We start from the raw sequence: 18,901 nt of genomic DNA, 5'->3' as shown, positions 1-18,901 counted from the left end.
ATGAACACTTTCACTACCCATTCAACTATGAACACTTTCATTACCCATACAATTATGAACACTTTCACTACCCATACAACTGTGAACACTTTCACTACCCATACAACTGTGAACACTTTCACTACCTATTCAACTGTGAACACTTTCACTACCCACACAACTATAAACGCTTTCACTACCCATACAACTATAAACACTTTCACTACCCATACAGCTATTTACACTTTCACTCCTCACATAACTATAAACACTTTCACTACCCATACCACTATGAACACTTTCAATACCCATACAACTGTGAACACTTTCACTACCCATACAACTGTGAACACTTTTGCACCCATAGCACAAATGTCGCCATAAACACTTTCACTACTAACACACCTATAAATATTTGTACTGCGCATACCACCAATGACACCGTCATAAAGATGGGATATTACTTAGTGTGGCGTTGAACAACAAACAAACAAACAAACAAACACTATCCATACCATCAATACCGCTATTAACACTTTCGCTACTGAAACCACTATAAACTCTATCACAACGCATACTACGTATGTTACTATATGAGGTGAAATGGGGTTTAACGTCGCGTTAAAGATTATTGCACATAGATAGCGACGTGCATGTACGTGTGTGTGTGTGTGTGTGTGTGTGTGTGTGTGTGTGTGTGTGTGTGTACTTGTACTAGTCCGGACTAATGCCGGTTTTATAGTGCTAGCACACTGAGATACCATGCCGCAGTTTAACATGATACCCAAATAAGACACGGTATACTGACTCCGAGCCGACCAGTCCTTGTTTTAGCCCCATAATGCAGGGTACCATCTTTTAACGTAATTTGGTATGACGTTTTCGCTATCCGGGTAGATACCACGCGCTGTGCCACGAGACCCCGGGGGCGGTCTTTTACTATAAAGACTACAATTCCACAAACTTCTTTAATACCTGGGGCGGTCGGGTAGCCTAGTGGTTAAAGCGTTAGCTCGTCACGCCGAAGACCCGGGTTCGATTCCCGACATGGGTTAAAATGTGTGAAGCCCATTTCTGGTGTCCCCCGCCGTGATATTGCTACAAACATTTCACTAAGTATACCACTTAGTATAAACACTTTCACTAATCATCTGCATAGTTGCTTTTAGCAATACTCGAAAGAATATCACGGCTGGGACACCAGAAATTCTCATATGGGGAATCGAACGCAGGCATTCGACTTGACGGGCTAACGCTTTAACCACTGGGCTACCCCGCCGCCCTACACTATGAGTGAGTGAGTTGGTCTTTACGCCGTTTTTAACAGCATTCCAGTTATATCGCGGCGTGTCAGCTTAATGTGGGAGGAAAGCCCGAAGTGATGCAGGTCTCAGACGTTTACCACTTCGGTGAAACCCACGAGCACGGGTATGGTGCTGACAAACCTAGAAACAGGATAATGCACGACCAAATACCGCCAGCACACTGAGATACCATGCCACAGTTTAACATGAATACCCCACTCAGACACAGTATACTGACTCCGAGCCGACCAGTCCTTGCTTTAGCCCCTTAATGCCGAGCGCCGGACAGGGTAACAACAAGTACGTATGTTCAAACCCTCTCATCCAAAACTTAATTAACCAAAACATTAGCCCAAGAAACCAAGCTCTAGCTCGCAAACACCCCTTACTCACCCCAATATCCCAAAGAATAACTAACTACCTCAATGAACACCAAACTCTAAATCTTAAACAAAACTGCAAAAAATCAAATATCTTCACCCCTAAACTCAAAATACCCAATATAGACACAACGCTAGCTAACCAAATAAATAAACAAACCGACCAAAACATAGCTAAAACCACCACACTAGCATACATACATGAAAATTGGTCGAATTGGTGTCACATATACACGGACAGATCTTCAGACCCGATCTCCAACCACACACGCTTCGGAGTCCATACCACACAACCAGTTAAAACCACACAATCTTACCGACTCCCTAACAACCAATCTATATTCACGGCCGAACTTATGGGCATGGCCTCAGCCCTGCACAACCAATAATCTAAAAAACAACAATAAAATCCTAATTCTCACTGACTCCCTTAGTGGACTACAAGCCCTCCAAAACAAAAATGCCAAAAACCGACCTAAATTAATAAACCAAATGCTTAAAAGCTCCAACGACCTTACAAAAGCAGGCAAACAAATAACCTTCTTGTGGATCCCCGCCCACGTAGGAATTAACGGCAACGAAAGCGCCGACAAAGCAGCTAAATTATCTCTCAAAATACCAGAAATAAGCCTAAACCTACCCATCTCAAAATCAGAAATTAAAAGTGTAAACAAACAAAAAATTACCGAAAAATGGCATAATCAATATCAAAACTCAAATAGCCAAATCAAAAAAGTACTCAGGAAACCACTAGCCAAACCTAATATCCTACACACCTCTAAAAAAATTGACAGATTAATTACAAAGCTCCAAACAGGACACACAAACCTAAATAACCACCAAAAAAAACTTAAAAGACACACCACAGGCAAACACTGCAAACAACCCGAAACCACAGAACACGCACTCATCCTCTGCACCCACTACCAAACACACAGAACCACACTACAAACCACCCTCAATCTAAATATGGTTCCTACTCTAGATGAAATACTAAACCCTCAAAATAAACTAGAAAACTTCAAGGCCCTAGGCATATTTCTAATCAAAACAGCTCTAATTAAGCGCATCTAAAAACATATTAATCTACCAATCCAAAATCAAATATACATACAAAACACCCACCACAACGGCTCCTTTAGTTCCCCCCTCCACCCACTTCGGCATTAAAAAAATTCAATATAAGCAACCCCTAAAAGCTCCCTCTTGGGTTGCACTCACCACCTTCACCCTTTTCGGAACACACTAAATGGCCCGGCCAGGCCCGTGTGCGAAATACGCTACAGTCGGAAAGCGCACGTAAAATTTCCTATATCAGTCTGTCAGTCAGACGTGTGTGTGCGTGCGTGCGTGCGTGCGCGCGCGTCCAAGATTATTGCACATATATAGCGACAACTGTGAGTTTGTGTGGCTGCTTATACTAGTCCGGACTGATGCCGATTTATAGTGCTAGCACACTGAGATACCATGCCGCAGTTTAACATGAATACCCCACTCAGACACAGTATACTGACTTCAAGCCGACCAGTCCTTGTTTTAGCCCCTTAAAGCCGAGCGCCAGACAGGGTAACAACAAGTACCATCTTTGAACGTCTATTAACCCCGGACCTTCCGCTCTCCGGGCGGACGCTCTACCACGAAGCCCATGTCACGAGGGGAAAACAAACATGCGGGCGCTGAGGAAGTGTTTTATTGATGTCTCAAGCAAAATGTTGACATGTCATGTAATTCGAACTGTGTTGTTATATGCCTTGTCACGTCTATTTATTATTTTATGAAGAAATTAAAAAAATCGAAATATATTATATTTTGCAACTGTTGCTGCTTTGGGCGACAGAATTTTGCCGTTTCATAATGTAGATTCGCTGTCCTGCTTGTAAAGCTCGACAGGGGAGAATTTAATGTAAAGTGCCGGATTTCTGTTAAATTTTGATCAAATAACATTTTCAATGAAAATATTAATATTTTTCTGCAGAACATAGAAATGATGTTTTTCACTAAGAGCGATAGATATGTTTACAAGAGAAGTATTTCGCAGTGATTGCCAGATTATCGAGTTACATCTTTAAGACAAAGCTTTGGGTTAATTTGTTAAAAAAATTGTAGTACAGATGGCATCTGAAGTTTACTGAGATAGATTTAGGGATGAAATTATAAATTATAAATAATATTGTTATACGGCTGTAATTGTTAAACAATAATTGTAACTGTATTACATTGTTTCCGTTGAGATTCGGTAGCAGTTCATTGCATTAAATTTGGACAATGATCAGTTGTCAGGAATGTAGTACTATTGAATGTAAGCAGTGGCGAGGAAGTTATTATATTAAGATGCTCGATTTATCTGTAAACTTCCGGAATAGCATGGATGGATGTCAATCGTTATAGAAACATGTGGAATATTCTGCGATGTTCTAGTGACACTGGACTGTACTAGCACTGTGTGGAAAGTGCTGGAAGGTAGTTAGACTCTATTAGTGGAGCGGGCGCGTCCTTGTCTCATCTCACATTTCATCTGGCATTACATCAAGACCAGCTGTGAAGTCAGCTTTTCACCCTGGTATTCAGCCTAGATCACTGTTGCGGCGAATTGATTATTATTATTGTCATTATCATTTCCACTGCTTTCACATTGTGTACTGCAATTGAATATTGTATTACCACTCTCCTGTGTACTGCCATTGTAATTGCTGTGCATTGATTTGAATTGATTTGTAAACCTGGTTAACTAGGTAATACAATTGTTGATTGTATACCATTTGTTGATTGTTTTTTTGATTCACACTAAATTCTTATACATACATATTTCTCGGTTAACATAATGTTATGCTTATCTTACCGAGGCAAGGGAGTTAACTGACTATAGAAGTGCCACCCTTGCCGAACTAGGCTGGAATTCCGGCATTTTGGCTGGACTAACGAGTCTATGCATAGGCCAATAAAAACGAACTAGGCATCCGGTTTGTAAACAACATGGATTTCAATGTGCAGATTTCTGTCGGCTACAGGATTTGCAAAGCATGTGTACCGCCAACTGGGCGTCGACAGATATTTTGCAAATCTTTTCATGCTCAGGTGATTTGATGCATTGCGCGAGATTAGACCCGCTTTATCACTGGTGGCGCTTCGATCGAGACTGGAAATTTCAGCCTAGTTCGGCAAGGGTAGAAACTGGACTTTTATAGTTAGTTAAAGCCCTTGCCCTTATCACAAAGTGTCTTCTTTACTCTGCCACCAAGTATCTTCTTTACTCTGCCACCAAGTATCATCTTTACTCTGCCACCAAGTATCTTCTTTATTCTGCACAAGTATCTTCTTTATTCTGCACAAGTGTCTTCTTTAGTATGCCACCAAGTGTCTTCTTTATTCTGCACAAGTGTCTTCTTTATTCTGCACAAGTGTCTTCTTTATTCTGCACAAGTATCTTCTTTATTCTGCACAAGTGTCTTCTTTAGTATGCCACCAAGTGTCTTCTTTATTCTGCACAAGTGTCTTCTTTACTCTGCCACCGGGTGTCTTCTTTACTCTGCCACCAAGTGTCTTCTTTACTCTGCCACCAAGTATCTTCTTTACTCTGCCACCAAGTATCTTCTTTATTCTGCACAAGTGTCTTCTTTATTCTGCACAAGTATCTTCTTTATTCTGCACAAGTGTCTTCTTTAGTATGCCACCAAGTGTCTTCTTTATTCTGCACAAGTGTCTTCTTTACTCTGCCACCGGGTGTCATCTTTACTCTGCCACCAAGTGTCTTCTTTACTCTGCCACCAAGTATCTTCTTTACTCTGCCACCAAGTATCTTCTTTATTCTGCACAAGTGTCTTCTTTATTCTGCACAAGTGTCTTCTTTAGTATGCCACCAAGTGTCTTCTTTAGTATGCCACCAAGTGTCTTCTTTATTCTGCACAAGTGTCTTCTTTACTCTGCCACTGGGTGTCTTCTTTACTCTGCCACCGGGTGTCTTCTTTACTCTGCCACCAAGTATCTTCTTTACTCTGCCTCCAAGTATCTTCTTTATTCTGCACAAGTATCTTCTTTACTCTGCACAAGTGTCTTCTTTACTCTGCCACCAAGTATCTTCTTTACTCTGCCACCAAGTATCATCTTTACTCTGCACAAGTGTCTTCTTTAGTATGCCACCAAGTGTCTTCTTTACTCTGCCACCAAGTATCTTCTTTACTCTGCCACCAAGTATCTTCTTTACTCTGCTACCATGTGTCTTTTTTACTCTGCCACCAAGTGCCTTCTTTACTCCGCTACCATGTGTCTTCTTTACTCTGCCACCAAGCGTCTTCTTTACTCTGCCACCAAGTATCTTCTTTATTCTGCTATCAAGTGTCTTCTTTACTCTGCCACCGGGTGTCTTCTTTACTCTGCCACCAAGTATCTTCTTTACTCTGCTGCCATGTGTCTTCTTTACTCTGCCACCAAGTATCTTCTTTACTCTGCCACCAAGTGTCTTCTTTACTCTGCCACCAAGTATCTTCTTTACTCTGCTGCCATGTGTCTTCTTTACTCTGCCACCAAGTATCTTCTTTATTCTGCACAAGTGTCTTCTTTACTCTGCCACCGGGTGTCATCTTTACTCTGCCACCAAGTGTCTTCTTTACTCTGCCACCAAGTATCTTCTTTACTCTGCCACCAAGTATCTTCTTTATTCTGCACAAGTGTCTTCTTTATTCTGCACAAGTGTCTTCTTTAGTATGCCACCAAGTGTCTTCTTTAGTATGCCACCAAGTGTCTTCTTTATTCTGCACAAGTGTCTTCTTTACTCTGCCACTGGGTGTCTTCTTTACTCTGCCACCGGGTGTCTTCTTTACTCTGCCACCAAGTATCTTCTTTACTCTGCCTCCAAGTATCTTCTTTATTCTGCACAAGTATCTTCTTTACTCTGCACAAGTGTCTTCTTTACTCTGCCACCAAGTATCTTCTTTACTCTGCCACCAAGTATCATCTTTACTCTGCACAAGTGTCTTCTTTAGTATGCCACCAAGTGTCTTCTTTACTCTGCCACCAAGTATCTTCTTTACTCTGCCACCAAGTATCTTCTTTACTCTGCTACCATGTGTCTTTTTTACTCTGCCACCAAGTGCCTTCTTTACTCCGCTACCATGTGTCTTCTTTACTCTGCCACCAAGCGTCTTCTTTACTCTGCCACCAAGTATCTTCTTTATTCTGCTATCAAGTGTCTTCTTTACTCTGCCACCGGGTGTCTTCTTTACTCTGCCACCAAGTATCTTCTTTACTCTGCTGCCATGTGTCTTCTTTACTCTGCCACCAAGTATCTTCTTTACTCTGCCACCAAGTGTCTTCTTTACTCTGCCACCAAGTATCTTCTTTACTCTGCTGCCATGTGTCTTCTTTACTCTGCCACCAAGTATCTTCTTTACTCTGCCACCAAGTGTCTTCTTTAGTATGCCACCAAGTGTCTTCTTTACTCTGCCACCAAGTATCTTCTTTACTCTGCTGCTATGTGTCTTCTTTACTCTGCCACCAAGTATCTTCTTTACTCTGCCACCAAGTATCGTCTCTACTCTGCCACCAAGTATCTTCTTTACTCTGCCACCAAGTATCTTCTTTATTCTGCTGCTATGTGTCTTCTTTACTCTGCCACCAAGTATCTTCTTTACTCTGCCACCAAGTGTCTTCTTTACTCTGCCACCAAGTATCTTCTTTACTCTGCCACCTAGTGTCTTCCTTACTCAGCCACCAAGTATCTTCTTTACTCTGCCACCAAGTGTCTTCTTTACTCTGCCACCAAGTATCTTCTTTACTCTGCCACCTAGTTTCTTCCTTACTCTGCCACCAAGTATCTTCTTTACTCTGCCACCAAGTGTCATTTTAATATTTTTCCCGGGCACTCTGCGTGACGAGCAAACGCTCAAACTGCCAGACTACCCCAGCACCCCAGCCATCATGAGTTAATTCTGAAAACCTTAATTTGAATAATCGGATTGATGTAGCGTTTGAAAATCTCCATTCGCTTTACACATTATCCTCCACTGTGTATATTTAACAAAATGGTGTTCATATGTCAATACGAAACTCTTCCTTTCCAATTTAACGATTGTTGTGCAACCTTTTAATTCAATGACACAAAACTGGCCTTCCTCTTTTAAACACGTGTCGCCACATATATTACGAGCACTTGTCTCACTGTTGGGTTGTCGGACATGGCGGTAAGAGTGATCTCCCCTAGCTCACAAGAGTCTCAGGTGAATTGGGGTCTCACATCGCGTTCAAGAATATTGCACTTAAAGAGCAACGTGCTTGTGTGCTTGTACTTTACATGGCTACATATATGCCTCTGGTGATTTGCATTAGAAGTTTTACACCATCAAACTTGAATGAGAAGGGTGTAAGAGTCTACATGAAAACTTCGTTAATGCAATAAACCAGAAGTTATCATTCATGAGGTTGAATATTTTCATATTTACTCACCAACGAACGACAATCAAACCTCTGATGAAGAAATAACCTCTGGGTTGCCTGGTCCAGACTATTATTTACAGACCGGAGCAAGCTGGAATATTTCTGAGTGGAGCGTTAAATCCACAAACAAAAACAAAACCAATAATCTTAGTGGCCCGAATTGAGTGGTGTCAGAGAGCGTTTTGGAACCTTGTTCATGCACCATGGCTTTCCTGTTTTATTTGTTTGAAGTTCCAAGACTGCAGGGGTCATGGGTGGCCCAGTCGTCTAAGGCGCCGCGATTCGATGTGCAGAGTTGCGTCCCTTGGGCACGCCAGAAACCTATGATTGTGGGTTCGAATCCCGGTTCGCCCCGATTATGTTTCTAGGTTTGTGAGCACCATACCCGTGCTCATGGGTTTCACCGAAGTGGTCCAACGTCTGAGATCTGCATCACTTCGGGCTTTCCTCCCACATTAAGCTGACACGCCGTGATATACTGGAATACTGATATAGTATACGCAAATTATACTGGCACTTTAAAGTGATTTTTGGTATACCGACAACGACTGATTACTCTTGACGAGGTCATTGGACCCGTGGACCCGACGACCCAACCCCTTCGTCAAGAGTAAGTATTTGTATAATGTTCTAGGGCTATGTCTTCAGCCTCAGCTTCAAAACATACAATGTATTTCTGTGAAATAAAGAGCCGAACAATGAAGGTTTTTCACATTAGAGTAACTTAAAAAAATCCAGCACGCTCCAGGCGATTGGCTTTTGGGGAAAACCTGAGGTCAAATTGATATCTTCCATTTTTTTCTGGAACATATTATTAGTTCAAAAACTACCCAATGACCCTCCCAGAATATAAAGACGGTGGGTGCCTTAGTGTCAGTAGAGGTATTTCGTATAGAAGCTTGCATTGTTATGTGTAAGTTGGAAAAACGGATAATAGCAATGGAACTATGAAAATGTATTTATTGATAAAATCTTACAGTACATATCACCGACTTTACAACCTAAACTTAATTATATATCAAACCTATAATCCCCAAATCACTATATCAGGGACACGATGCTGTACAGTAATATTAACTCTTTTGCCGACTTCAAATAAACGAAATGGACATATATGGAGGTTCAAATATGCGTGTGTTGGAAAATGTAGGAGATACACTTACTGTGTTTTCAATGTAGAGCTAGGTTACATGTAGATTTAACCGCTCTAAATTGAATTTGGAACCGAACGCTCATCGTACCGAAATATGCCTACCGTCAATGATTTAAAACAGTACTATTCTATTAATATTAGCTTCCGCGGTGATGCGGCCGTCAAATCGGCTGTTTCAATTAGAGGGGCTTTATTGTGATATGACAACCTCTGATTAACCAATCAAAATCGAGTAATTTCCAAATTCATGATGGAATAAGAGATAAACGTATATGCTCCTCACAGCGATGTAAGGTGTCACGCGCTGGGAAGGAGCTTGACAAATGTACTGTGTTTTAATCCACGCAGCGCATACATATTATCGCTCATTGTGACGCAAATGATGTGACGTCACAGTCGGATATAGAAAGGTGCCTAATTTAAGCTAACTGTTGTCCCCAAAACTGGAAATACACTCGCTCAGTGCTTTGAATGGCGGAACCTCTGCACTTTGTATCGTATGTTGGTACAATATAATGTACAATAAAATGTCTACCAACAATGACTGGGAAAAAGTGTTCGATAAATATCAGTTTCCATGGTGATGTGGACGCCAAATCAGCTGTTTAAATCAGCTGTTTGTTATTGTAATTCGAACTTACTGAGTTGAGTATTTTCCAAATTCAAAGAAGAATATCTATTGTAGAATTCAGGGAATCAAACACATAAGTAAAACAGTAGCACCCTTCATGGGTATTGACTGGAGAGTGTGTGCAACAGTGTTGTATGTCACATCCACTGCACCTACAATAGGAGAACTATAGCAAGTGAAGTAGATGGTGCCTCTATACAGTCTCATGTTCCAGGGGATGGCGCTCAGTGTGGTCACCTCTGTACTCACATTAGTGGACACTGTCATCTTCATCAGTTTCTTCTCAGTGTTATAATACAACACACCAGCTGTCTGATCTAGGGTTACAGCATACATGTTACATCCTGTGACTAATGTTGCCAGACCTTGACCATCATAGGTCACTGTGAACAGTGTCCCCTGATTACACCCATATATCCTCTTTCTCCTTGTGTCAAGAGTTATTTGCCTTAGATGGCTTCCGCACTTGGACAAGTCAATGATGGCAGTAAAGTCTTTCCCCTGTGTAGACATGCGGTTGATTGAGAATCCTGGTTGATGAGTGGCTATGAATACAATGTCTCGATCTTCATCCACTGCCATGCCATATGTCCCTACACCTTCTCTTAGCACCGCCACGTGACTTGTATCCAGTGTAGATGACACTATTTTATCAGGGTAGGCTAGTCCTATCAGAAGTTTCTTTGTCTTAGCTATGTATGCAACATATGTCACCTGCTTCATGGTGTGATACTGATAGACACTAAGTGAGTTACTGTGAATGTTGATTTGACGGAACTGGTGCTGGGTCTTTGACCAGTATGGAGCAATCAGGATCCTACTTTTCTCCTCCTCTGGGCTGGGTGTCGTCACTGACGTGGTTGACACTGGAGATTTGGGGATAGAGGTGACATTTACAGGGGCGGGGGTTGAAGCAGGCACAGCAAGAGCTGTTTTGAGTTGTGATATTTGGGACTGGCATGTCTCGTTCAATACGATGAATCGTTCAATATTTTTCTGTAGATCAGCAACACAAATATCCCTCTTCCGTAGTTCTATTTCCAGTCTGTGTTTATCTCTGACACAGGTATCACTTGAGTTTTCCCGATTCCACACATCTGCTTTCTTCAGCACAGATTCATGAAATTCACCCGTCTCGTCCTGAAAGTCTTTGAGGGATCTAGAGACATGACGCAAGTGCCTCTTCATCTGATGGTAGCCCTGTTTCAGATGCCGCACTTCGGAGACGACCTGACTTTTCACCATGTCCTGAAGAGACTCTCCTTGTAGAATCTCGGCCATGGCTTCTCTCACTTGATCCCGTATGTTTTCCTTCAATTCTGCTCTCAATGATGTCTTAGCGACATCTATGATATTAAGTATCCTTTTCTCCATACGGATCATATCATCCTTGTTATCAAGCAGTTCCTCCTGAAACTGATCTAGTCTCTGTATGACAGACACAATACTGTCCTGGCAGTTACAAAGACAGATCAGGTAGGTACATGACACCAACCAGGAAAGACATTTAAACTCGGCCATTCTCAGAATGTACAATATCCCTTGAGATGTCCTGTCCGTTAGCGTGATGTGTGCGTGTACCTCTTGGTACGACACGACGTTTTCTGCTACTGAGTGGCTGGCGTGAGGTACAAGTACATGTATACACATATTGGATTATCATTACGCAGTCAGTGTCACCGTGTCCCGGGTGCAAAGAACGCTAAGTTATCTCAACTTACCTGATGTGGAATACAGTCCTATCATTGGTGATCGAAGTATGTAGCAGCATATACTTAAACACTGCACTTTACATGTACTGTATTCACATATATTAGATTAAACAGTGGTCGCCCTTATTAAAATTACGCATGGTTTAGTTCATCACAGCAAACCATGGTAACAACTTCTTCTCGCCCATTCAGACGTTAAGTTTACTGCACTTTCTCCCTTGCCCCTAAAATTTAAAATCTGCATTTTTTCATCACGTTTTCTAATCAGAATATATTTCCAAATATAATTTGATTTTTTTAGTTCTCAATCTGCAATTCTTCCGTTTCCTCACTTCTCACTTTACAAGACTGACGATAATAAGTCCATTATTATTTTCTATGCTTATAAATGAGTTGGCAATGGATATAGAATTATCTTGTTCAACAGGCATACAGCTTCATCCTGAACGTATTCAACTATTTTTGTTATTATTTGCAGATGATGTTGTTTTGCTTTCTGACACTGTTTCTGGTCTCCAGAAACGTATTGATACGTTAAAATATTTTTGTGATACCTACCATTTGTGTGTTAATCTGGAAAAAACTAAAGTCATTGTTTTTAAAAAAGGTGGTGTTTTATCAAAGTATGAGAAATGGAACTTTGATGGTTCCAGTCTTGAGTGTGTAACCTCGTACAAATATTTAGGTTTATCTTTTACAAGAACTTCATCATGGGGTAAACATGTTAAGGTTGCAGCACTACAAGCTAAGAAAGTACTATGTGGCATACTGAAATCTCTGTCCAACTTTAAGCCCATACCCTTTCATTTATTTTTTAAAATATTTGATACCAAAATTAGCCCAATTTTGCTATATGGAGCAGAAATATGGGGTCTGAGTCCCGAAATTTGTAATGATATTGAAAGTATCCACATGAGGGCTTGTAAGCGCTTTTTAGGTGTTAAGGTCTCCACCTCAAATCACGTTATAAGAGGTGAATGTGGCCGATATCCTCTATACATTTATTCTTATAAAAGAGTTGTTAAATATTGGTGCAAAATTTTGAAAATGCCAGAATCTAGATATGTAAAGAAATGCTATAATATGCAACTGCAAGCTGTAAGTAATGGTAAAGTAAACTGGGTTTCCAAAATTAGACACATAATTGTGTCAGCAGGATTTGGTTTTATATGGGATCAACAGTGTGTTGCAAATATACCTTTGTTCATAAAGGATTTTTTTGTGAGGCTAAAATTATCGTACCAACAAGACTGGCATTTAGCTATACATGAAAGTTCGAAATCATATTATTATTCTTTGTACAAGCAAACATTTGGTGTTGAAATGTATATTACAAGGCTATCATGTGATAAATTTAGAAGTATTATGGCACGTTTCAGATGTAGTTCTCATCATCTAAGAATTGAATCAGGTAGACATAACAAGGAACCTAGAGGAGAAAGAGTTTGTACTGTCTGTAAACATGGTTATATCGAAGATGAGTATCACCTTATTTTAATTTGTGATTGTTATCAAGCTTTGAGGTCAGAATATATATCCTTGCATTATTATGAGTTCCCGACAAGACATAAGTACAATATTTTAATGTCATCTACCAACCCATTTACTGTTAAGAAACTAGCCATGTATATTCTGAAAGCTATGAATCTAAGGCAAAGTTTGTTGGGATCTCCAACTCCCATTACCACACTGTAACCATTGTATCATGGGCCTATGGCCTACAATACATCTGAATAAAGTGAATGGACTGACGAACAAATTTTTGGCCTAAGGAAGTACTTTGATCTATGATCTGACGTTTACCCTATGCCCTATGCCCCCAGTATCACATGCTTGTCGAGGGAGCTAACTGATAATAAACAGGGCGCTCGTACCTGTGACCTACGCCAAGGGGCAAGTTTACTCTCAAAGTCATACTCGCACAATGTGATTGTTCATGTGCTAATCTCAAGAAGAAATGTGTCCTGTTTGTACATACGACATAAAGACAGACAAATAAACAAACAGACAAACATGTTTATTCAGTTGTAGGGCACAATAGCCAAAATTACTAATACAATGCAATAACTTTAGCTTCCAGTTCTGAACATAGATATATGAAGCTTACATAAAAGTGTTTACAAGGGACATAGCTCAAGACAACTGCAAATTTACATGTTCAATACATGGTTTTATTAAATAGCAACATCTGTGATTGTACGTTGCTGCTATGACTGTAAAATACTTACAAGGTCTTATTTACATCGTAAGGACGAGCAGTATTTGGTAAATACTTATTTTGTCACAACAGGTATTTGTTTTACTCTTAAATATAATATGATACGCATCTTACATTTAACCACAATCACAATCTGTAAACAATCAGACTCCTGTACAATGGATCCTTTTCTCGGAAAGTTTATTTTTAAATTGTGCAAAGCTATCTTAAATTTACAGAGGGGCCGTCTAAAGGATTTAAATATCATTTACATTTTTCTAATGAAGTGTTTCTTCATATTAAACTTCAAGGTCACATAATTAGTAAATAAGGAGTCATCGTTGTTCTGGAGAAAGTTGTCAGTAGTAGATTGTGTTATGAGGAAATACTCAGTGTGCAACTATGAACATTAACACAATGAGTGCGACACACAGAGACATGTTAACACAATGCATACGACACACGGAGACGTGTTAACACAATGAGTGTGACACACACGGACAAGTTCACACAATGAGTGTGACACACGCAGACATGTTAACAGAATTAGTGTGACACACAGAGACATGTTAACACAATGAGTGTGCCACATGGAGACATGTTAACACAATGTGTGTGCCACACGGAGACATGTTAACACAATGGGTGTGCCACACGGAGACACGTTAACGCAATGAGTGTGCCACACGGAGACACGTTAACACAATGAGTGTGCCACACGGAGACACGTTAACAAAATGAGTGTTCCACAAGGAGACATGTTAACAGAATAAGTGCGCCACACGGAGACACGGTGACATGTAAATAGAATGAGTGTGACACACGAAGACATGTTAACACAATGAGTGTGACACACGAAGACATGTTAACACAATGAGTGTGACAAACGGAGACATGTTAACACAATGACTGTGATACACGGAGACATGTTAACAGAATGAGTTTGCCAAATGGAGACATGTTAACACAATGAGTGTATTTCAGAATAAGGGCGTTTGGGGAAAATTATACTGGCACTTTAAAGTGATTTTTGGTATACCGACTACGAATGATTACACTTGACGAGGTCATTGGACGCGAGGGCCCCTTCGTCAAGAGTAAGTATTTGTATAATATTCTGGGGCTATTTCTTCAGCCTCTGCTTCAAACCATGCAATGTATTTCTGTGAAATGAAGAGCCGAACAATGAAGGTTTTTCACATTAGAGTATCTTCAAGAAACACAGCCCGCTCCAGGCTCACCGACTTTACAACCTAAACTTAATTATATATCAAACCTATAATCCCCAAATCACTATATCAGGGACACGATGCTGTACAGTTATATCAACTCTTTTGCCGACTTCAAATAAACGAAAATACGACGTTAAGACAGACAGATAGACAAACAGACAAACACACAGGCATGTTTATTCAGTTGTAGGGCACAATAGCCAAAATTACAAATACAATGCAATAACTTTAGCTTCCAGTTCTGAACATAAATTTATGAAGCGTACATAAAAGTGTTTACAAGGGACATAACTCAACACAACTGCAAATTTACATGTTGAACACACGGTTTTAGTAAATGGCAACAACTGTGATTGTACGTTGCTGCTATGACTGTAAAATATTTACAAGGCCTTATTTACATTATAAGGACGAGCAGTATTTGGTAAATACTTATTGTCACAACAGGTATTTGTTTTACACTTAAATATAATATGATACGCATCTTACCTTTAACCACAATCACAATCTGTACACAACCAGACTCCTGTACAATGGATCCTTTTCTCGGAAAGTATATTTTTAAGTTGTGCCAAGATATTTTAAATTTACAGAGTGACCGTATTGAGTATTTATATGTAATTTACATTTCTCTAATGAAGTGTTTCATCATATTAAACTTTAAGGTCACACACTTGGTGAACAACGAGTCATCGTTGTCCCGGAGAAGGTTGTCAGGAGTAGATTGTGTTATCAGGAAATGCTCAGTGTGCGACTATGAACATTAACGCAATGACTATGCCACATGGAAACATGTTAACACAATGAGTGTGACATACGGAGACATGTTAAGAGAATGGGTGCGACACACGGAGGCATGTTAACACAATGCGTACGACACACAGAGACATGTTAACACAATGAGTACGACACACGGAGACATGTTAACACAATGACTGTGACACACGGAGACATGTCAACACAATGAGTGCGACACAAAGAGCCATGTTAACACACTGATTGCGACCCCACTCCCCCAACCCCCCCAACACCCCCACCCACCCCACCCCCACCCCCCACGCACACTATCACACCGTACATGTTGAGACACACTCAATCATACCAACAACCTTGCGCTGTGTTCGGAAAACCGTGCATGTTTGAAGCGTTTATTTTCGACTTTTTTTAATTAAGGGTAATCCTGTTTTACAAGTAGAGGTGGCATGTCAAACAAACATGACACACGAGGGACCGTCAGGCCAAGCGGGAGTGGGCTAAACGCTGCCATGTTTAGTGTAACTTATTTACTGAACATCATTCACGTGATTGATATGAGTTATATATGATTACAATTCTGTCTGTAAGGTATGATACAAATATTCACCATCGTTCATTATCACATGATCATCACTATCAAAAACGCGCTTCGTACTGAGACAGGCAGACAATTTATTCAGTAACAGGCCACCTGCCCATAACACATTAATATATCCTAAACCACACATGACGGAGTAAAGTATATAACAGTATATATATGTAGGCTTTGTCTAAGAACACATCCATATTATCAACAACAAGATTATCACCTGTTTGCATTAGCAAGATGAACTTCATCACAGAAGATTCAGTGTAATATGGTTAGAGGTACTTTCTTCCTACAGTGGCACAGTATTCACATATAAACATAACATGGTATTCATATTAAATATAGATTTACTTTTTGGAGCCACGGAAATAGCAAAATCGTTCATAATGAGGAATTGAACTCTGTCTTACAAGCTCTACACTTGAATGGAAAATGTTCCATCTCCACTCTGGGATACATATCTTAGACAATGGGGAATGCCGCTTTTCAAACAAAGATTTAAACCGCCTGTTATATGACGGTCGAGTTTCACGACCTACTGGAGAGTACATATAGTAAATGAAGTGACTGTTAGGCCTTTTTCACTGTACTCAAAACACTTTTCAACATTTTATTTGGATGCCTATATGTAGCTATAATTTGCAACTCTCTTTTCTTGTAGTACAATATGCTCGTACACGTGCTGGCATGATTGACATGTATAGGTGTTACCAAGAATAGTTATTAATTAATCAATAAAATATTTCAAACTTTCTCGTGTTTTATCAACTCCACGAAGACTACCAGACGTGTTAGACAATAAGTTTCTGTTCAGGCACAGTTCGACGTACACATACGAACAAGTATTTTATGCAAATTCGCAAAACATGCCAACCCATGTCAATATTGTGTGGTCGCATTCTTGAGGGGTGATAAATGAATGAATACTCTTTATTTCCCCCAAGGATTCGGAGAGTAGTACATATAATTACATTACATAATTTGACAACGGCAATGACAAAATACATATAAATACAACAGATTGAGCTGGGTAAGCAGTAATGAAGTGATGCGTGAAACTATATTTACATGATGTGTGACATAGCTTCACAAATACAATATGGATGTTAAGTTCCATGAGCTGACATGTTTAGCCACGATACTCATGAATGTTGCCCAGCTGTCAAGTGTCATGTCCTGGACCACAGGCACGTGCCAGAAGCTTGACGTTATCACTAGACGTGTCCTCAAGTCTGAGATAGGTGTCAAGGCTGACATTGTCAAATAGAGACTCGCTAAGCACATTTCTCTGTTTCATTAGGCCATCCAGTAAAACAATTGGTGCTTAACAATGCCATCACATTCACAGTTACAGATAAGACACAGTCCTGACGTTACAGGTAATATGCCGAGCTTTACAAGAGCATATACAGGGGGAAGCAATATCATACCATACACACAGAGACTAGAGACGATGTGGTGCAAGGCAGGTGTGGCTAGAACTAAACCTATGCATGTCTGGACGCTGTTGCAAAGTATTTCTCCAATTCATATTTTCAGACTCACTAATAGCTCGTTGTACCATGCTTTTCCATACACTTTTAGGTGGAAATTCCCCAGAGTTGATTAGTTTATCTAAGACGCCTGAGAATCCATACTTTTGAGGGGCGGTCGGGTAACCTAGTGGCTAAAGCGTTCGCTCGTCACGCCGAAGACCCGGGTTCGATTCCCGACATGGGTACAATGTGTGAAGCCCATTTCTGGTGTCCCCCGCCGTGATATTGCTGGAATATTGCTAAAAGCGGCGTAAAACCATACTCACTCACTCACTCCATACTTTTGAGCCACATTCAGTAGATCGTGTGTTACGGATCTGGCACTGTGTGAGAGAGTGGTGACATACTGGGATAATCTGAGATAGAAAATCGGCTTCACAATGGTTGTGCTTGCAACTCTACAGAGTCGTCCCAGAAAGAGAAGCTTCATTTTCTCCACTTTGACCAGCATTGACCATAATACTAGAACCTGAGTTGTAGCAGCTGGAGAGGATCTCCTGTGAAGGTTTTGGACTCGTCGAGCAAAGTAGCGCTGTTGGGTTTCGCAGTATCGAGCCCAGTATCGATGAAGATACTAGGCTCAATCCTCCAGCTCTAAGACCAACATTTCTTAAGGAGTTGATTGTCTGTCGCGCCTTAGCACAAGCTCTAGTAGTTCGTTCATTTGTTTTTTCCGTGTGTAACAGAGAGCCGGCATAAATCGTACTACTTTGGTACTTCATTGTCACAACGCCAATTCTGAACACAGGTCTATTACAATGTCTTCTGTTATTGCTAAAAGACAAGGCACAGCTCTTATTGGCGTTATACGTCAGTCTCCAGCGCCGCGCATACTTGTGGATAGTATCAAGAGACATATTCAGTCCATGTACACTCGTACTAACAACAGTAGTGTCATCAGCTCCTTACCAACAATTAGTCCACATTGTAGATTATCAAACTGAGATATCAGGTCATTAATATAGACAAGAAACAATCATGCTGAGAGCACGCGACCTTTTCCT

At 40.5% G+C, this 18,901-nt stretch overlaps 2 protein-coding genes across 2 annotated transcripts; both read right to left on the bottom strand.

Moving 5' to 3' along the window:
* Nucleotides 1-5,696: 5,696 nt before the first annotated feature.
* Nucleotides 5,697-7,575, bottom strand: LOC139454899 (uncharacterized). The gene is made up of 3 exons (XM_071236509.1): nucleotides 7,559-7,575; nucleotides 6,551-7,315; nucleotides 5,697-6,177 (listed from the first exon to the last, which is right to left on the bottom strand). Exons 1-3 carry the CDS (start codon nucleotides 7,573-7,575, stop codon nucleotides 5,697-5,699), a joined length of 1,263 nt encoding a protein of 420 aa, XP_071092610.1.
* A 2,358-nt stretch (nucleotides 7,576-9,933) lies between these two features.
* LOC139455494 (uncharacterized) lies at nucleotides 9,934-11,397 on the bottom strand. The gene has a single exon (XM_071237044.1). The coding sequence runs from the start codon at nucleotides 11,395-11,397 to the stop codon at nucleotides 9,934-9,936; it is 1,464 nt and encodes a 487-aa protein (XP_071093145.1).
* Nucleotides 11,398-18,901: the final 7,504 nt, after the last annotated feature.

The sequence above is a fragment of the Haliotis cracherodii genome, unplaced genomic scaffold (assembly GCF_022045235.1).
Source record: "Haliotis cracherodii isolate W230 unplaced genomic scaffold, xgHalCrac1.p SCAF_11, whole genome shotgun sequence".
NCBI classification, from domain to species: Eukaryota; Metazoa; Mollusca; class Gastropoda; order Lepetellida; family Haliotidae; genus Haliotis; species Haliotis cracherodii.
The sequence above is the reverse complement of the archived record's forward strand: the minus strand, read 5'-3'. Positions and strand labels throughout refer to the sequence as shown.

Excerpts from the sequence above, each read along its gene's own strand:
- LOC139455494 (XM_071237044.1), bottom strand. The coding sequence starts at position 11,397 with ATGGCCGAGTTTAAATGTCTTTCCTGGTTGGTGTCATGTACCTACCTG.
- LOC139454899 (XM_071236509.1), bottom strand. Across the intron at positions 6,178-6,550 it reads AAAGAAGACACTTGTGCAGA|AGTAAAGAAGACACATGGCA; the intron begins GTAAAGAAGATA and ends ACTTGGTGGCAG.